The sequence below is a fragment of the Xenopus tropicalis genome, chromosome 5 (genome assembly GCF_000004195.4).
Source record: "Xenopus tropicalis strain Nigerian chromosome 5, UCB_Xtro_10.0, whole genome shotgun sequence".
Lineage (NCBI taxonomy): Eukaryota > Metazoa > Chordata > Amphibia > Anura > Pipidae > Xenopus > Xenopus tropicalis.
In genome coordinates, this window is record NC_030681.2 from 74,471,654 (window position 1) to 74,493,954 (window position 22,301).

Genomic DNA, 22,301 nt, shown 5'->3' on the forward strand with positions numbered 1-22,301 from the left:
TTTTTGATGTAAGTTTTGATTGTTTAGACAAGCCCACTATGATACTAACTAGTGTCATAACTATTTTTTCCCCACATTTGCAAGTGTCTTTATTAGCACTTTATTAAACACTAAACTTATGGATTTAATGTGTTCTTAAAAAAATCTTGGGCTGATTTTCATTATATTGATCATTCAACATGAGTGAATAATGGCATGATGGTTCTTACAGTGATTCATTAAGTAATCATCTCTTATAGCAGCAGTTTTAGGTTAGTTATAAGGACCATGGTACACAGGCTACTATATGCTACTGGGGGCTAATGGGGGCTTTCATTCAAGTAAATCACAGACAGCAAGGACATGTTCATTTACTTACTGGATGAAAAATGTCAAAGGAGAGACAGTCTGTGTGCCATGGCTCTAAAACGGAGGTCACTTGAAACTATTCCTTGGGACTGTTTCGCAAATGAGCAATATTTCTTAACACTAGTTGTCTTCTGTATAAACAAATGAAAACTGATTGCATTATATAATAACTGATTACATCAGGGAGGTCCAGCCTGTGGCCCCCTAACAGTTACTGATCTCCTACAGAAAGCATTTTGCAAGTATTGTTGGGTATTGACTTTAATTACGTATTTATAGAGACTTGGCTGCCCGAAATTGTCTGGTATCTGTTAAAGAATACAACAATCCTTCCAGAATAGTTAAGATAGGAGATTTTGGACTTGCTAGAGATATTTATAAATGTGATTATTATCGGAAAAATGGAGAGGGACTTTTGCCTGTTCGATGGATGGCACCAGAAAGTTTAATTGATGGCATATTTACCTGCCGTTCTGACGTGTGGTAAGTCTATCTATCTATCTATCATCTATAATCTGCTATAAATTCAGATGTTTATAACACCCTGCTTTTCAGCAGTATTAGCAGAATTTCAACTTACATACTGTTAAATTTCAAAATGTAATTTAGGAATATGTAATTTAAAAAGGACTACATTTCAATGTGGCGAACCCTATAAAATGGTATCAAGAGACTGGGAAGACCTCTGATTATAAAAAGGTCTGACACACTCAGATCAACAACAAGATTAGATGACAAGTAAATAAGGAAGACTGTCTGCACTCGAAAGTGACTAAACAAGTGCAAATAAAAAAAAAGTGTCCACTCAAAGCAACAAGGAGAAGACTTTGGGACACATTCATATCATATTCAAGTTGAGGTCTTAGTAAGGATCTATATGAGGAACATTTATGTTTCATCCCTTGTCTTAATACAATCTATTAGCCTTTATCCACATTAACACAAAGACCCCCAACATTTGTTCATTGGTGTATAGCTCATCCTTATGTTATTATACCCCAACTGAATTTCATTGCATTTATAAAGACAGAACCCCATTGACCAGTTTGCTGTCAGCCCTCCAGAAATAGCTCTGCAAAGAGGAAACATCCTGCATGGAAGCGATTTTAAACAATTTAGAGTCATCAGCACAGAGTTGTTACTTACAATGCCAACCTCAAGGACATTTGTCAACAGATAAACAAATCAAAGGACCAAGGATAGAATCTTTCAGCACAAATAAAACTAGTCCAACCAGAGCTCAAATTTTTGCATCACGATTCAAATAGATTAAGGGAATAAGCAAATTAGGAAAATTAAGAAGGTGTATTAGAAAAGATTTTTAAAATAGTAAAAAAAAAGGAATATGCATCCCTTGGCTAAAGAATATAGAATCTGACAGCATTCTTTTGTATTTTTTAAGGTCTTTTGGAATTGTCCTTTGGGAAGTCTTTACTATGGGACAGCAGCCATACCCTGGGTTTTCAAATTTGGAAGTTTTGCACCATGTACAGTCAGGACAGCGAATGTGCTCCCCAACAAATTGTCCTGATGATGTGTAAGTAATACCTCATGCAAAAGAATAATGCCACACTGTATAGTTTACAATTTTTACAATCCCAAGCATTCTGGATAATGGGTCACATACCTGTATAACACACTTGGAATTTTGGAGTTTTTTTGAACTGGAAAAAAAAAACATGACTTTAAATTGGTATGGGGGTCTAGGCAAATGTTTTATTAGTTACCCTCAGTCCAGATAATGCATTTAGATGCATCAAGAGCAACTTGGTCCAAAAAATAATTGGTCAGAAGGTACCCACACACCCCTTAAAAAGTTATGGGTGTGGACCCCTTCAGGTAGAATTAGAAGCACAACTGTTTTTTAGCAGGGGTCTCTACCCTGCAGGTGTGGCATGGAAAGGACTGGGGCTAATATTTAATTATTATTTACAATGAAATGCTATCATTTCCTTCCAATCACAAATTTTTCACATAATTGTGTAACCATTCTTACGATAATAGGTATAAAACAAGTAAAATGTATTCTCTTCTTGCCTAGCTGACAGTAGTTTTATATTAAAGCCACAAAGGACATCAAGCCTTTGTTTAATATGACCCATATCTCTCCTTACCATAAACAATGGCAACCCGTGAAGGAAAAATGAAAACAAATGCAGTTGTTTTAAACACCTAAGTTGCCAGAAATGCTTAAATCCCATAAGACCAAGCTACTTAAGTAATTGAAATACTTTGATGTGATTGACCTGCCATTCAGCACCTTTATGCAGTTTCTGTCAATAAAGTAAATTGGATGTTGCCATTACTCTACGTTATTAATGGAAGTGCTGCATTCCTTGCATTCCCTCTGTCTCTGAATCTGAACTGTGTAGAATGGCTATTAATCGTTCCTGTCAAATTCATATTAACTGGCTTCCACTTTTTCCCTTATTTTTACAGCAAATCAGTAATATATATCTTTATATATATATCTTTATTCTTTTAATATTTTTTTCCCTTCATTTACCTTTGACTGCTTACATTGAGAATATGGTCACTGGTGGTGCATTGTATGTAATGCAAAATGCCACCTCTGGCCATTGTGGCTGAGTAGGGAGACAAGCGCAGTTGCAGTTCTGGCATTCTTTTTGTTTAATGTATCAATAGACTAACGTGATATTTTCTAGCAATGGATAATGAAAAATCTAGATTTTACACTTGACTTAAAGCTGAGGTTGAGAAAAAGGTAAATAAATGATGTAGATTTTGTAAATACATATTTCTGTTAAGGTACCATTGTAAATTAATAAAATGGAAAAGTAAGGAAGAAAGGTGCAATCTGTACTGTATTTTGGGCACCCTGGAAGTACGACATTTTAGGCTAATGCCAAAAATGCTTGCTGAAAATAGTGCCATACGCTCCTCCTGTGCCTGAACCCGAATGAATGACATACGCTCGGATGCAGGCACATGTAGCTGATATCTGCCGAAAATATGAAGTCTCACGTTTTTTGGCGGATATCAGCTACATGTGCCTGCACCTGAGTGTATTCCATTCATTCTGGTGCAAGCACAAGGTAGGCTAAATTTACAGCAAGCATTTTTTGGCTTGCCAAGAATACGCCCATGTGGCAGTAGCCTTAGCTCTCTGTGCCTTAGCTCAGCTTATTTAACTTTAAAGATTCATAACAGATGTTATAGCAATTTAAATAATTTTCTGAAAGCTTACTATTAAAGGGATGGGTAACCATTAAGTTAACTTTTATTATGATATAGAATGGTCAATTCTAAGCAATGTTTCAATTGGTCTCCATTATTTATTTCTTTTTTTTATAATTTGACGTCTTCTGCTAACTTTTTGCAGCTTTCAGATACTTTCAAGGAAGAACATGTATACCCTACTATAAGAATATTCAATGTGAATTACTACCCAATAGCCAAACATAACATGACTTTCTCTATTGATGGATGTAACTTTGGTGTCTGCCTTGCACTTGTACAAGACAATCCGACCTGCCGTGCTAAGCCCTAGCATACATAATCAAAATTACACTTTATTCTGCCTTTGAGGTATATTATTCCAAGCACAGGATTCCATTCTTCTCCCTCATTGATGTAAACTTTAATGGTTTCCGTAGGCAGGGGTGTAGTAGCTACAGTTCAAGGGTTGTAGTAGCTACAGTTCTTAAATACATTTGGGAATCTCCATCAGCCTTACTAATTAGATTTTAACCACAGAGTTAAAGAAAAACTTGTGAGGTGAAAGCATATTTGACAACACCCAATAAAGGAGACAAATAATACCTGTGAAGGGATATTTGATTTGATTTGGTAGTATAAAAGAGGTGGTAATTGGGTATGTGGTTGTTTGGAGCTTATAGATGTGTAACCTAGCCAAATATTGCATTGGGGTCCATGAACCTTTAGCTATGCCTCTATCTATATGCAATGTGGAATCTGCAGGGTGAATTTATATAAAAAGAGGTATTAACTGAGAAAAACTGCATTTTACATTGCTTTTTACACCAGAATTTCTTTGCTTTCTAAATGCAGTCAGTGGTTGTAAAGCTTGTAATTAATTAGTGTGTATGAGCAACAAAGTGCTTGTAAATATGGCATTTATATTACACTATATATTACACTATTTTCTCATACATGCAGTATACAGGCAGCATACACCCTTATAAATATGCCTTTAAATGAGAAACCACTTTTTCTGAAAACCTGGTGCCACTTGACTTTTATAGTTTCCACACAGTGACCAGTAGAGGGCACTATAGTAACACTGACAGCTTGCCATATGAAAGAATAAAATATTCAATACTGTTCCTGTCCACTCACTTGTGCATATGTATATATATATATATATTTCTATAATTATATAGTGCTCACACATTTACACAGTGCTACACAGAGATTGCTCATCATTCAAATAATTGCACCAGTGGCATTTACAAACTATGTTCCCTGTAGCATTCACTTAACACACACACTAGGGTCATTTTCATTGTTAATCTTCTTGTATTCTTTTGGAGTGTTTGAGAAAACCCACTCAGTCACAAGGAGGACATATAAATTATAGTGCCAGATCTGAATGAAGCTTAGGATACCGGCACTACAAGAGTATTTTATTGAATTTCCACTTAGCACTGTGTTCCATCACACAAACCCTGCAAATCCCTGCAGTAGTGCAGGATTTAAGTTCCTACCAGTCAATGTGATTGCTAAACACATCAATATAACAAGTCAAAGAGCAGCCAGAAGGACAGAATACACAAGCCACTACTGAAAAGACCTCTCAATTAATTCTCCTTTCCAGTTGGGTTTTAGGGATTTTTGAGATGAAGCATAAGGAAAAAAGATTTCACATTTTATACTGTAGTCCAAAAAATTTTCTTACTGCAGAAGGGGCTATTCTTGCACCAGAAAGATCATTTTTGTTTTTTATTACATATTAGTCTAAGTAACAATAAAAAATGCCAACATCAAACAAAAACTATTTTTGCCATAGAACTACAGTAAATACTATAATTAGGCAAAAATAGAACACATAGTTATATGCCATAATATCACATACTGTATTTTTGTAGGTCCCCCTTAGATTTTAATTAGGTCATACACTTAATCCAGCTTTTGTTTTGTGACATGGCTAATTCCCAGCACATTTTGGAGGATTTGCCCTACACCTTATTTTTCAGTAGGTTTCTCAAGCCTAGCTGTGGGTGCAGAATTATGGTGGAACCGTGGAAGTTTGAGAAAAAGTGCTGCATTGTGGGTGGATTGCCACAGTTTTCTAGAGGCACTACTTGAAATGCATGACCTGACACAATTACATTTAAAAAAGATATTCTGGTATCACATCATTTCTTGTTTAATTACAGAACCTCTTACACGTTGGCAGCTTTATGATGTGAAATTTCAGCCAATGGCCAAATAGCCTTCAGCTGGTAACAGGTTGTCTACCCTTTGGGTTAGAACAAAACCTTTGAAGCAACAAACTGGTTTGAGCATCTTGCCATGCTTTTTTCACAGTGCACACAGCTCAAGCTAGTTTGATCTGTAACTCTATTTTTTCTTCTTGACAGATCTCCTATCCATCTCATATATCACATGCATTCCCAAACCACCCAACTTTACTATGACCTTGTCACTAAACATAGTGTCAGATACCTTTGTAACACTTAGGAATACCACACTTACTGACAGCTTCCTAGAGATATTTCTCTACCATACCTTCATTAAACCTCATAAATGCATCTACAGCGTGACAAGATGTTCCAAATTTGTTAGTCTGATCCTATGCTGGAAATATGTTCTCGGTAATAGATGCAACTTTCTCAGTAAAATGTATGAAGCAATACTGTAGTTTGCACATTCCTGCACTGTAGCTAGAAAAACATTTGCACTCTTCAGATTCTTTGTGATTTATGAGTTATGAGTACAAATCCAATAAAATCTTTCCTAAATGAAGAAGTTTACTATTCAACCACATGTTTTGGTTTAGTTTGTGTTCTTTGTGGTAATGCCTTTTCCAATGTGCAATGTTTAAGTACTAATATTGTACTGCTTGGCTTACTAATTATCCTATTGTCTCATTAGATCTGTATACAGATGGATGAAATGCACACAGAAAGACTAAGTTCAGGTTGAAGAGCATGATTAAAATGATAAACTTTCACAGGCTTTCTGGGCAGAAAGATCTTATGGCTTGTGAGGGTGAGCTTGAAGAACAACCCCTAAAGCATTTGTTAGATTTGGTCATATGCTGAATCCTCCGCAAAACATTCAGGACTAGTGATGAGCGAATTTTTTCAGCAGGCATGGATTTGCAGCGAATTTCCACATTTTGCAGTTGGCGAATTGTTTCCTGAAACTTCTGTGAAAATTCGCCATGAAAATTTTGTCTCGAGGAAATAGTTTTTTCTTTGTGTGTCAAATTAGGCATGGTTACGTCAAAAATGGGCACGGTCCCGTCAAATTGGGCGTGGTCGCATCAAAAAAAGGGCATGGTTGCTTAAAAAAAAGACGCCGGCGGCAAAAAAAATCATGCAACAAATGTGTTTTGCCATTTCTCTAATTTTCTTGCTGTTTCGCGAACTTTACAGCGAAGCGAAATGGGACAGATTCGCTCATCACTTTCAGGACCAAATCTGATTTAACTTACAAATTAAATTTTTTATAATTCAATTTTTATGAATTTATTTAATTTACATATTCAGATTGAAGAAAAGATTGAATTGCTGAATTTGTCTGCAGTAACTGGTTATCAGCACCTTAAGGAATACGGAGCAATCTTGCAAAAAGCTGGTTTTCTATAACTAAAATCATGTATGTATCATAATGGGAACTGTGCAATATATATATATATATGTATTAGAAAGAGAATGTGTTACTGACACAACAAGCTTTTTCTCAGCCACTGAGTAAGGTGAGCTCTTATTCTCCCTGCCTCTTGAAGACCAAAAGCTAAAAGCCTCCATTATCAGCAGCATTTGAAATAGGAAAGCGCTGAAAGCGTATTACTGCAACTGAAATGAGGCAGAACAAAAATAGAGCCCTTTGTAGATAGATGTAAATAAAAAGAAAAAAACAAACAAACTGCACAACTGTGTACAGCCATGTAATTGGCATTTTAATACATATTATAAAAAAACAATGGTTGTTAATGTATTTTGTGATTCTGTGTACAAAATAAGCAAAAGTTAGATGCATAATTTGGGCTAGCTGATAATATCAGTGTGGCAGCATTATTATATTCTACATTTCAGCTTTGTGTTGTCCCATGTACAGAAAATAAGGATGGCTCTTGGATGTTAAAGAACAAGTAAGGGCTCTGTTGAAGGGATAGGTTTTAGAAAGAGTTGGCATCAATTAGGGTGAAACTGGTTAAAACTGGGACCTTACGTACTGATACTCAGTAAGAATGAATTGAAATAAGTCTTTCTGAAAACATGGGTTTTCAAGAAGTTTCAAATTGCTACAAATTTTACAGAGTGTGTATGATGGATTAGTTTATTTGTTACCAATTTCCTCCATGGAGCTCATTATATGAGTTAATAACACCTGGGGAAATGCTGGGAAATGATATACAAATATTCTATATGTCAGATATGGCTCTGTTATGTTACCCCATGTGTAATATGAGTAAACCTGGTTGCTGTAACAAATAGCAGCCAATAGAATGTCTGCTTTTAAACAGATGACCAGTTAATACTAACTGCTGATTGGTTTCTGTAGACTTGAAAAAAGATATTGAAATTATATATGAAAGATACCTGGTATCCATTGTTTCCTTTATGCACTCTAAGTAAGAACTGGAGAGATTGAAAAGTTTGTTGAAAGCGAAGTTAAAAAACAGTACACGCAAACACAAAAAGTACCTTCAGAATCAAGATAAAGATAAAAGTCCAAGTTCATCTAACCCCATAGAGACCCGCAGCTGGTCTCAGGTTTGCCAGTTGGACAACCACACTCTGAATAATAGATAAAGGAAAAGCACCATTTGAAATAAAATTAGTAAAACATATACAGTATATACATATTTATGTATATATATATATATATATATATATATATATATATATATTCGTGGAGAGTAGAACCGCTTCACACAGGACTTATAATCAGCAAAAGTATTTATTTAAGGCAAAAAACACAGACTGATGTTTCGGCTGGAATACCAGCCTTTCTCAAAGTTACAAATAGCTTTGTGAGACAAACCTAAATACAGAATATGGCGGGAACATACACTAGTGACGTTGGGATGTGACGTCAGTGCTCTCTAACGTCACTAGTGTATGTTCCCGCCATATTCTGTATTTAGGTTTGTCTCACAAAGCTATTTGTAACTTTGAGAAAGGCTGGTATTCCAGCCGAAACGTCAGTCTGTGTTTTTTGCCTTAAATAAATACTTTTGCTGATTATAAGTCCTGTGTGAAGCGGTTCTACTCTCCACGAATATCTTTGCTACTATTTGGGACTGCACCCAGGCGATGGATCTCTCTATTTTCGTGAGTGCCTATCCGTTTGTTGCTTGTATATATATATATATATATATATATATATATATATTAAAAGTCCAGGAATGGTGCACACAGAGAACTCCAGGTACTGCCTGGGTGCATGGTTAACATAACATAATTAGTAAGCCCAAACAAACTGCACTCACAGGACTTGTATGAAGCAAAAAAATATGGTGTTTAATTCAATGTTTCGGCTTAGATTCAAGCCGTCTTCAGGTGTGTTCTTAAGACGGCTTGAACCTAAGCCAAAATGTTTTTTTGCTTCATACAAGTCCTGTGAATGTGGTTTGTTTGTGCTTAACATTTATATATATATATATATATATATATATATATATACAAACCAGATTCCAAAAAAGTTGGGACACTAAACAAATTGTGAATAAAAACTGAACGCAATGATGTGGAGGTGCCAACTTCTAATATTTTATTCAGAATAGAACATAAATCACGGAACAAAAGTTTAAACTGAGAAAATGTACCATTTTAAGGGAAAAATATGTTGATTCAGAATTTCATATATATATACCTTAAACAGAACTGTCACCGCACTCATCCATAGCGTAGACCCTGGTGCTCCGCAACTTAAGGGCGCCGTCTCGCCCCTCCACAATAGAAAATTTGAAAAAGATGCAGCACACAGGTTATTTGCAAAAAGTGTATTAAAAAGAATCACATCACATATGCGACGTTTCGGACACAGTACATGCCCTTTATCAAGCCTGTAATAATGTGATCCACTCAGTGAATCACATTTAAAGGGATACAGAGGAAATTACGATGACGATCCCTAGCGGGTCGAAACGCGTCGATATGGAATATCAATAAAAGCTTTTTATTTGATTTAAAAGCCGTGAGTGCTATTTATGGAGTGGATATATATATATATATATATATATATATTGCAACATTTCTAGCCTAACCCTTTTTCAGGCTTTGAGATTTGTGGCATCTTGTATGATAAACAGTTTAGAGCATAGACAAACATAGCCCATAGACATGTCATAGATTATATGAATATTATAAAGGTGTTGTCTGAATGCAAGGGCTTGTTATGTTTGAAGTTGCTAATGTGTGCCAGTGAATTTTCCCTTTACCTGACTTTTTAGGGGGTGCCCATCCCTCATGCCTCTGCACCAAGCTATACATTCTTTTGGAAGGCCAGGGTGTGCAGGAACGGTCTTTCCTATACACTTTCTTAAGGCTGAGACCATACCCCAAAACACACTGAGGTACATTTTGTAGAGAAAATGGAAAAAGGAAAGTACATTTTAAAGTAGTAGTCGATTGTCAGAAAGAGAAAATATCCAGAAAGTGCAAGGTCATTTGTACTTGACTCTAAGGTTGTTTTTGGCTATTTTTAAAAGAATTGATTTTTATTTTGATGGGATGCAGGTTGATTTACAGGATGCAGGTTGGTTTGAGAGCGTCTATCAAAAATGTTTTTTAGGAAAGGGGTACATAGCAGCAAACTAAGCTGATCTAAGGCAAAAGGAGGAACGCATAGAAAAGGATGACATTTTAAACAGAGATGAGTGATTTTTTTCCAGATATAAAAGATATTTAAAGATATTTAAAATTTAAACAGGAACTCCACCCACAATACAACTAAACCTTTTTGTGAAGAAAACATAATTTCAAGCAACTTTGCAATATACATCAATTAAAAAATATGCAGCCCTTTCATGATTTATAATGTAATAATATGGTTTGGAACAGTTACCTAAGCCTAGTCACTTGTCCTCCTGCTGATATGGCTACCTTGAGACTCAAAAAATGTAACAGTAGTTGACTGTGCTCAGCCTGCCTTCAGCCGGCGCCCTCCATATCCCACAATTCCCTGCACAGATGATGTCAATAAGGAAAGTAACATCATAGTACAATGCATTGTAGGTTATATAGTTCCTGTATGTTGTTGTAAGCTGTGGAATAGTTGATACAATTTATAACATCAGTGGTTTAGTTACTCCTCCCTTGCCAGCATTTTAAATGATGCAGACAAAGAACTATTTTGCAGCTGGTTTTCAGCATATCAAATGGTATTTATTAATACCTTTTGAAGGAACAGATTACAGTTATAGGGCACAGAAGGTTAATGAATCTGTTAAGGGGCCCATACAAGGCCAGCACTGCTGCCTTGCAGCGTCAGTACCGCCGCTCCCTATACGCAGAGTACGCACTCTGCATAGGGCACCAACTCCCAGGGGGGCACCCAGCACCGCCGCTCCCTACGCAGAGTGCGCACTCTGCGCAAAAACATACCAAGCAAGTCTTCGCCAGCGGCTCCTTCTCTCTTATGCCGCGGCAACAGGCCCTTTTATAAGGTTGCGCCCGTGCGTATGACGTCACACGTCAGCGACGAGGCGCAACCTTATAGTAGTGCCTGTTGCCGCGGCATAAGAGAGAAGGAGCCGCCGACATCACTGGTCTGTTGGGGGTACTTTCTGTGGGGGCAATTGGGGGCTCTGTGTGTGGGGGCTGGCTACTGTCTATGGGGGGTACTGTGTATGATGTGGCAATTGGGGGTACTTATTTTTGGGGGCACTGTTTATGGGGGCAATTGGGGGTACTTTGTATGGCGGCACTGTGTGTGGGGGCTACTGTCTATGGGGGGTACTGTGTATGAGGCAATTGGGGGCACTTTGTGAGGGGGCTACTGTCTATGGGGGCAATTGGGGGCACTGTGTGTGCGGGCTACTGTCTATGGGGGCACTGTTTATGGGGGCAATTGGGGGTACTTTCTATGGGGGCACTGTGTGTGGGGTCTACTGTCTATGGGGGGTACTGTGTATGAGGCAATTGGGGGCACTTTGTGTGGGGGCTACTGTCTATGGAGGGTACTGTGTATGAGGCAATTGGGGGCACTTTGTGTGGGGGCTACTGTCTATGGAGGGTACTGTTTATGGGGGCAATTGGGGGCACTTTTTATGGGGGCAATTGGGGGTACTTTCTATGGGGGCAATTGGGGGCACTGTGTGTGGGGGCTACTGTCTATGGGGGGTACTGTGTATGAGGCAAATGGGGGCACTGTATGTGGGGGCTACTGTCTATGGGGGGTACTGTTTATGGCAACAATTTAATTATGTATTTACTTTTATTTGAATAAAGTTCTATTTTGGCCCCTATAGTAGGTGTTTTTTTTTTTATTATTTTATTTTTACTTCCGTAATATTTGGGGGACGGGGCACCAAAGTAAATTTCTGCTTAGGGCACCCATTTGGCCAGCAGCGGCCCTGTGCAGCGTTGACGACCTAGGTTTGATTCCAGCCAGGGCACCATCTGCAGGGTGTCTTTATTATTCCACCTTATCTAAGCGGCTTTCTGCAGGGTACTTGAGTTTCCTCCCACTCTCTAAAAACATACAGGCTGGTTAGTTGGTTTCTATCAAAATCAAATTGTGTTTGTGTCTGTGTATGCAATAGGTAATCTCCGCTGGGCACCCTCCAGTGATTGTATTCCCTTACCTGATATCAGGGCCGGACTGGGTAGTGCTGGGCCAACCGGGACTGCTGCTTCGGGGGCCCCTGCAACCCCCTCCAAAGAAACCCCCTGCCACGGCCTTTACACCTGATGCAGGGGCCCCCACGATATACACCCTCCCACCTCCCCTAACATGGATAATTCAAATTTACTTTTGACCAGCAGCTCAGGGCATCGTCCAGCAGGGATCGGGTCAGGGCCTTTCCCGGTGCTCTGTCGGGCCAGTCCAACCCTGCCTGATATCCCAGGCTGGTGCTCCTGTTAGTAAAAAATCAAGTGATCCTCTTCCATCTTTCTTGCATGGGCCCAGCCCCTTTGGAATCTAGTGCGGCTTAACACCGCCACAGTAGACTCAAACTTCAGTCTGCAGGTCTTTGTGCTCTGAAATGGAGCACAGTGACCTGTGGCTATTTGCACAACCATGCTCTTTGCATACTCTGTGGGGCATGGTGAATGCCCTCTCCAGTGTCTTTTAAGGAGTTTTTTGGATGCACATAGCATTTTTTTTGAGAAGTGCTTAACAGAGAGCACCCAGTGTAGTATAATACGCATTAAGGGGAATGTTAATCTTGTAGTGTAATACAGTGTTTGTAGAAATTTACATCAATTCAAAGCCAATATGCATCTGCTTTACTTCATTTACTTCATTGTGGACTAGCATCAGTATCTGGTCTATATAGGCATATACAAATATTCATATAGAGGCGCTATCTTATTTAATAGTACATTGGGAGGACTCTATGGGTTCTATGGGCTTGCAAGCTGCTGTTCTCCTAGCCTGCCTCTGGCAGTGACTAAAAGTACAGCAGTTATTTGCTCTGTACCAGAACAAGTTTAATAGGATCATGTCAAGCAATACTAGCCTGCTTGACACTTGCCTTAATGTTAAATACTATAGCACGGTAGAATGTCTCAGTGTCTAAGAGACTGTGTATCAGAGAACAGCCGATATTGAAAACAATAGCCCCTTTGTCACTAGTTTAATTTTCTAATGCTTCTAATGTAAACTTGACCCAGTTTAATTTAAACTGGGAATAATCAATACACTCAGAGTGCCAACAATTAAACCAAGCCATTAACATTTCTGAAGCACTCTGCAAATGCAATGTGTATTCCACAATGAAAATCTCTAATATTATAGTTTAAAAGGAAAGATGTGTGCAGTGATAAATGTTTTCTCATATAGGTTACTTCTTTTAATCCTCTTAGGTAATGCTGAGTTCTTTTTTCGTCTTTTTTTTGAATATGCCCTATGCCCCCTAAATTGCACATGCTTGGGAATAATAACCAGAGGGTTGCCTTCCAACCTGGGTAGCATGATCAGTGGGTCCCAGGAAATACTGAATTAATTAAATGTATGTGTATACAAAAATTGTGTGCTTGACAATTGCTGTGTGTTATCATGTCATAAACTATGTGTGTTTGCATAAGCACACAGCTTTAAAGGGAACCATTGCTTGCAGTTGTATTACTGTTTAAAATTTGCTCGAGAAGCAAATTATGTGTTTCTAATACAAAGGTAACTTTAACACTTTAATAAGGGTAATTTAATTAATTCATTAATAATGCTCTCTATTAAAGTATTGTACCCCCTATTGTAAAATAAAAAGGACAAATTTAGGTACAATGACCACAATGCCTGCTGGGGTGCATTTGGATCCCATCTCCAATCCCTGATGAGGATTGGGTTAGTAGACTAGATGGGTGTATAAAATAGGACTCTTTCTGATACAAAAAGTTTCATGGCTACCTGTAAAAATTGAATTTGTGAGCTCCAACCCATAGAGGACTATAGTGTTGATTCACTAAAGTGCGATAAAACGAGTGCTATTTATAGCATGCGATAAAATTTTTATTGCGTCTTATTTTTTGCGTCTTAACACACGATTCACTAAAAGGATATTTGCGTTAATTTAGACGCGATGCTGCTTGCGTTATGTAAGTTGCGAAGACTATTTTCGTGCGGTATTTGACGCAACGCGCGCTAATTAATGCAGCACGCTACTTGTTGCGTTCGCTAATTAATGCACATGCGCTACTTATCACGCGCATGCCATATTAGCCATACACAGCATTACGTTTGTAAAACTACTTTTTTTGAAAATGCCCATTTCCCTGCAAACTGGAGGCTACATCACTCTAGGGCCAACACAGACTTGAATAAATCCCACTGCAAAGTCCATATTGTGTTGCCAAAAGCTCATTAACTGTACTTTTCTATAATTACCGCCTGCCCAGAGTAGGTGTTAATTTTCACACAGACTAATGCGATATTTAGCGCGTCTAAGGGGCACATTTACCAAGACACGAATTCGAATCCGAATTGGGAAAATTCCGATTGGAAAACGAACATTTTGCGACTTTTTCGTATTTTTTGCGAATTTTTGGCGCCTTTACGACTTTGCGGAAATTATTGCGACTTTTTCGTTACCAATACAATTTGCGCGGAAAAACGCGAGTTTTTCGTAGCCATTACGATGCGCTCATATCTTGTTGCGACTTTTTCGTATTGAGCGCTCGTAAGCGGCGGGCGAAACTTTCAGACTTAGCATGATTTTGGAAGCCTCCCATAGGACTCCATGGCACCCTGCAGCTCCAACCTGGCCCAAGAAAAGTCACCATACTGAAGCTTGAATGAATCCGAATCTTTCGTACTTGGCGCGAAAGCTGCGAAAAAGTCGCGACTTTTCGCGCAAGTATTAACGCTACGAAAAAATCGCCAGATTTTGCGCAACATTCGGAATGGCAACGAAAAAGTCGCGACAATTATCCGAAAAATCGCAAAATATCGATCATTACGAAAAAAACGCAATCGGACGCATTCGGCCCGTTCGTGAGTAAGTAAATGGGCCCCTAAGTGTTTGTGAATCATGCGTTAGTAAGTGTTTGTGAATCATGCGTTAGTATTATTTCTGCGCGAGAATTAACACAATGTGGTAAAATTAACGCATTCGGTTGCGCGCTATGTAAAGCACGCGATATGAGACTTAATGCATGCGATAATAGTGCGGGTTTTTTTGCATCAATTTTAATGCAAAAAAGCATGCAATAAGCGTTATCGCACCTTAGTGAATCAACCCTTATCTCTCCAAACCCCTGGTTCTCAGTTTTGCTAAGTTCCAGCGGCAGCGACCTATACGATTGTATGCTCTGTTGGGTGGGGATTACCTACAGTATAACTTTGTGACATAATATGGGCTGATTTATATTTATAATTCCTTAAATCTGCATAAGCAAAAAAAAAAAAATAGTTAATCAGCTGTAATTGTTATAAAAAGATGTTAAAAAGATGCAAAGTTGCCATTGTATCACTACTTTAGTAATGCTCTCATTTTTAAAATAAACATAGGTGGAGCCTAATTCAAAAATGCTGGGCCCAGGATCCTTGGAAGAGACCGGCTTTCTCTTTTCTTCAGAAACAACTTGAAAAGCTGAAAAGTTACTCTTTGAGATGTACCCAAAAAATGGATTTAGAAGGTGTAGTCAACCCAGCCTTTGAAGGTTTGTGATGTCTTTGTTAACAAAAGCTGTCCTTTAACAGTGGTGTAGCATGAAATTGCAATATTTGTGCTGGTTGCATTTCCAAAAAAGAAAATACATTTTTATTATGCTGAAGGAGGTATAAATGTTTTTTTCTGTTGTTTCTTAAAAACACATTCCTGTAAATGAGGCACGTTGGCAAGTTTTCCACTGATAGCTCATATCCGTGTATGGTAGTATAATAACTGTTACCCAGAAGCTTCCTAGATTAACTAAGAAAGTGTTATGCTAAGCCAAATAACTTCACCAGAGCACATAGACACTGCTTAGTAACATTGCACCTAACCTCAGTTATTTGACGACTCTGCCCATTTAAATATTGTTTTGAACAATTAGCTATAGACAATGTATGTAGCTGTGTAAGTACTAAGGTTAATAACATTATAGAACAATTTTTTATTGCACTAGATTCAAAGGCAAGAGCATTAGTACTCATGCACAACCATGTGTATGGGGCAATTGCTGTGTTCTGAACCAAATTAAGAAGCCTGTGAAAGATACAGAGTGCTTTGTTGGCTGCAGAACAGCCATATTCTTCATGTCTGTCACATGCAAATTTAGCATTTTTAATATTGTTCCTGGCTTTGTAATGGACCCTATAGCTGTTTGTTGCCTATAGTTCAGGTAGACCCCAGTATCCATCAATACCTGTAATACTATGTATATGGGGCATAGAGAACTGGAGATCAGGTTATGGCATCAGATAGTGAAGTAGGATGTTGAAAAATGTAATCAAAAGTCAGGTAATGTTAGCATGCAAAGTTTAAATGGCAAGTTGGCTTTCAAGGCAATAAATAATTGTCATGGCCATGAATGGCTTTCATAAAACTTCATTATAAGACATATGGTTCCAGAGCTATTTTTAAGAAAAGATAAAATCCTGAGGAAGGAGTGGTGTGTGTATATATGTATAACATGTTCACAGGTATACATAAAAGTAAAATATTGGAAATCATCTTGGCACTCTTAGTTCCTTTGTAATACAGGTATAGGATCCGTTATCCAGAAACCTGTTATCCTGAAAGCTCCAAATTAAGGGAAACCTGTCTTATATAGATTCCATTTTAATGAAATAATTCCAAATTTAAAAATTTCCTTTTTCTCTGTATTATTATTCATTTCCTCTGAATTATACTATCATAGCTTGTATTTGATTCCAACTAAGATATAACTAATCCTCATTAAAGGCAAAATATTCCTATTGGGTTTATTTAATTTTTAAATAATTTTTTGTGCAAACAAAGTATGGTGATCCAAATTATGGAAAGATTCCTTATCCGAAAAACCCCAGGTGCCAAGCATTCTGGATAACAGATCCCATACCTGTATTTGGGTTTTCTTCATGCAGAAACACATCATGCATATAAAAGTCTAATTTAAATCATATATCATGATCCGCCAGACTGCTGAAATAGTAACACGGACACACACTGAATAAAAATACCACAGTGACTTCATGCAACTTCATTTAGGCAAACATCAGCACATCAACACCAAATGCTTACACAGGAAACAGATCTAAACTTAGGCAAGCTGTCCGGCAAGTGTCTGGGACATAAATACCAAGGTTTAATTGGAAGCTCTTTTAATATTTAGCCACCTTACAAGCATATTGCAACCACCGAGCACAGAGGGCTGATAGTTTTAGAGTAGTCAGTCACTGAGAGAGATTATTTTAGTCTTTTATCTTCAACATTAGTGGGTCATAACGAATTAGACATACAAGAGGATGCTCCAGTCATAATCCTGCTTGGACTACAGCATAAAACTACAGCATACCCCACTTCTGGTGGGGGGGGGGATGTTGATGAAGAATGGCACTGTGCCACCCCTCCTCCTGTCTGAACCTGCACCCTCCTACCTGTATCTTCTTTACTGACCATTAGCGCATGTGATAGAGTGTATCAGCAGTATGCAGCAGTGTTGTGAGGGGCTGGAATACTTTTTTTGTGAGGTCAGAATGAAAAATCTGACTTGCTAATTTTATATTGTCCTCAAACATAAGGAGGGAAAACATATGCAAAATATGTTTAATGCTCCAATTCCAAGCACAGGAATAAAGAAAAGGAATTCTCATTAGAGAGCTCATTTGCTTTAAGTGACCCCAGGGGAGTTAGGGAAAGTTTTATCAAACATTGTGAAGAGCCTATCCCTGAAATTGCAAGACTACAGCTCCCTGCATACTTTACCGCTGGATAATATGATGAAGCATTGTAAGGGCTGTATTCCAGAAATACAGAAAACTATACCCCCGAATGAATACTTAACCAACAGATAGTTTATATTATGCTAAGTGACCTATTAAAGAATCTTACCAAACTGGAATATATATATATATATCACTAAATATTGGTTGTTTGTGTGTGCACTTTAAATCCTATGATTCCAGAAGATAAACCTTCATTCTTAAAATTTCCTATTTGGGAGTACCCAATAGCACATACTACTAAAAAAGTATATTTTTATAAAAATGGTTTATTTAGATGAAGCAAGTTTTACATATGAGCTTTACAATAACAGTATAACTAGCAGGGAAGCAGGGATACTATATATAACATGGGTTACAGAATGGTTAGATGTCTTTTTAATGAAAAGCATATCTGGAGTATAATGATATGTTGGCTGTCTGGAAACCCAAGTGTCGGTTCAACAGGATTTTTTAAACCTGCCAAAATTACATCTGACCAATTTTCCACCAGATATTGGTTCGGCAGGCCCGTTGGTGGGGAGCATACACTGGCAAAAAAGCTGTCATGGAAGAATAACTAATATTCATTTAATAATTTACTTAATATCCCAGGCTTAATGAAAATTTTGGTTACTTTTATGGCAAGGCGAAACGGACAGATTTGCTTATCACTACTGTCTATATAACCCATTAAGAAAGGTACATTAAAGGACAAGAAAAGCTTATTTTCTAGTGGGGTTGTTATCAATAGAAAAAAAGGTGCTTGCTAGGGGACATGATTACTCATTACAAATACATTAGATGCCCCTTTTCAGTCGAGGAACTGAATTTTTACTTGAAGCAGAACAAATGGTTCTTCATGGTGAGGGCAGGGAGGCTTTGTAAACCCTGCCAGGTAATAATGTGCTGGCATACTCCATCATCCTCTTATGAGTAACTTGTAGCGGTGAGTGAAATTTTTTGGCAGACATGGATTTGCAGCAAATTTTTGCTTTTTGCCATTGGCAGTTTTTTTCATGAAACGGCCCCTAGGAGGGGTTGAGTTTGATGGATTGATGACTTTTTTTGCATCCTAAATTAACTATGTAACTTTATTTTTTTGATGTTATGATTTTCAGATGGAGAGAACACTGGCTCATTGACTCTCGCTGAAACAAGGAATGCACAAGGCCTTAATTACCTGATGGTTACTACATAGGAGTGTAAACTAAAAAACAAAAAACAGTTGGAAAACATTATTTCTTCCAAAAAAGAAGATGCATTTCAAAATTTGGCAAACATCCTTTTTCTTGCTGTGAGCAAACCCTAAATAATCAATTTTTTGTTTTTTGTTTATAAATTAATCCTAAGTGAGAGATGATAAATACTTTTGATTTTTGTCTTCAACAGAAAGTATTTGCAAAACTTTATTATTTATAGTGACTTAATTAACTTAAAATGGCAGATAGGCCTTTATGTGTTGTTACTTCTTGCAGATTCGATCTACATTTGCTAGAAAAATTAGTAGCTAATACAGTATATTGCTCATGCAGTTTATATATAACACTTTTTCGTTTTTTCCTGTTTGATTTATTTGTTACCCAAGGAAGTTCTAGCATACAATTACAGCCTTGTGGAACAATAACACCGAAGAGCCTGGTTTTACAAAAACTTTATATAAATAACTTTGCTTTTATACAATTTCCAAGATTGTAAATACTCTTATAATTATAAATAATGCAAGGAACAGGAATATGTATTTTATTTTCTTAACCCAATGTAATATTCAACAATCCTTCTAATTCAGATTCAATTCAATTCAATTCATGTTTTGTTTAATTTGTTTTGGTGAACACTAAATGCATACTTATATTTTAACACTATTACTGTTATAGTTTACTGTAAATTATTGTATTTGTATATAGCATATTTCCTGCAATGTCTTAGTTGAGATTTTAGTTGTATAAATAAAGAATGCTTGGGTCTTTCCTTAATTTGGATCACTGTAACCCTACTAAAAACAATTAAACATTAAGGAACCCAATAACAAAGGAACCCTTAACAAAGGGACTGAGTTTTACCTGCAGCTTGCTTCCTTTTAAAGTTAAAACCCCCAAATGGTTGCCCTTTTATTGGACCATCAGGATCACCTGACTGTAGCTGGAAAGGGTGGGAGCTACAATATGGAGCTGGCCACTGCTTCTGTTTAAACTTTAGCAAAAGGGGTGGGAGCTACAGCATGGAAAGGTTGGGAGCTACAAGATATAATGTTAAATCAATATTAAAGCAGGGATACCTTTGATGTAGTTGGTCAGCTTGAAGTTTATTGCTATATATGGACAAACAATCCCTGTTTTGCTTAAAGGGGTGGGCATATTTTAGTAGCTCAATGCACATATTGTCTTAATTTCCCATATATATTGATAATGGGTAAGTGCAGAGCACCTTTTGTTGTTGTCATTATTATTATAACACACAACCATAAGATGCACTCCTACATTATGCTCTTACCTGGGCATATTTCTAAGCATAAATGACTAAAACAACTATAAAATATTATTATTGCCTATTACTGGTCTTGCTGCAAAATATTGTTTTCCAGACACATATACTGAAAATGAGCAGCAGTTGTCATTCTCTAGTGTCTTCTATACTTTTTTTTTTATTTTCCAGCAGCTGAATTTGCTATCTCTCAGTTGAGGATGTGCAGGCAGGGTTGCTAGCTGTCTGGTTTTCAACTAGCAGGGTAAGTCCTTGCAGATACTGTAAGTGCAACGTTTTGGGTTCACACCCCTTGGCCAAGCATTGTGTGACCCCAAAACATTGCAAACTGCTATAAACTTGTGAATACTTGCCTTGTGTACCAGTTAACTAACTGTCCAAGTGGTTTAGAACTGAACAATTCAGATATACATGGGCCATCCAGTTCAAAACTGCTTCTCTGGCAGAACTGGACAAGACTTTACCCTGAGTGACATGCAATTTGGCTACATACAGGCCGTCACATTATAACCCTGCCCCCTGATTCCACAGACCCTACGTGCAGGTGCTGTTGTGTCCAGTAGTTATTAAAAGCTTATAAATTCCTGAAAAGAGGAGTACTTTTAACATCCATTATCTAAAATGGGGCTGCCCAACTGGAGGCCCATGGGCCCTTGACGTGGCTTCTTAGAGGCTTTTACAGTGCCCTGTATGCGCATGCCCTTTATAGACCACTATGTATGATATTGCTTTTTAATAATATGCTACTCAGATATGAATAACATGGATAAATTGTTCCACAGCATAGCAAATCATGGACATAGCACAATCTTTGAATATTTGGGACATGGGTTTTTTGGGTAAGGTATGTTTATAATTCTGAAAAACTTGCATAAAATTCACTAAAACACTTTAAAACATTTAAAACAACAATTAAGACAAATTAATTGTCTTATTACAGAGGGGCTTCAAATCAGACAATTTAAAGATACACTCTACAATACACTACACATGGTATTGACTTTTTTGAACCCTACTGGGTTTCCATGTTTGTGCCAGTATGTGACCAGAGACCTCTTTCAAGAAATTTCCACATTTTTTATTGGAGCTCTCCACTATGGAATTGTTCAAGTGAAATTCAAAGAATAATATATTTTGATTTTTTGCTCAAAAATTTGAATTTGGGCTTGAGAGCTGAGGATTAACAGCATTCCCATCTGATATGTCTTCATATATGTCTGTTAAAGGTTGAATAAGTCATTTAGACAGACAACAACAACTAGTCCTTGGTCTTTGGTGATCTTTTTAAGAGACATAGAAAAGCAGCAAAATATTCTTCCTTCTTAGCCCTTAACTGTGTAACTGTTACACTACTACAATAAAAATATTTGGAGGTGAGAATTCTGTCAAATCTTGCAGGTTTTTCAAGGATTTCACATGTTGTTGGGCTTTTAAATGCGTCTATTATATTCGAATTTTAAGGAACAATGCAGTGAGGTTAATGCAACAGGGTTGCAAATGCCCATTTCTGTTTGACCTTTCTTTCCCATTGTAAAAGCTATGCTATCTTAAAAGCATAAAATGTGTTTGATCTGATCAAATATAACAGAATTTTACTTTTTCCTTTTTTGACACAAATTGTGTTGTTGTTTTCATATAGTAATTAGCTCTATATAAACTTTTAGTTACTGGGACAAGTAAGCAAAAAGGAATGAAAGGGGCATAAGGACACTCTAGATATAACTATAGCAGTTTTGTATTGAATCTGTATGTAATAGACATCT

At 37.4% G+C, this 22,301-nt stretch overlaps 1 protein-coding gene across 1 annotated transcript in view; it reads left to right on the plus strand.

The window, feature by feature from the left end:
* Nucleotides 1–20,030, plus strand: part of ros1 (ROS proto-oncogene 1, receptor tyrosine kinase) — a 105,808-nt gene extending 85,778 nt beyond the window's left edge. Inside the window, 4 exon segments of the mRNA XM_031902705.1 lie at nt 628–831; nt 1,751–1,885; nt 15,679–15,830; nt 19,176–20,030. Coding sequence (XP_031758565.1) covers nt 628–831; nt 1,751–1,885; nt 15,679–15,830; nt 19,176–19,255 — 571 coding nt within the window. The 3' untranslated portion in view covers nt 19,256–20,030.
* Nucleotides 20,031–22,301: the final 2,271 nt, after the last annotated feature.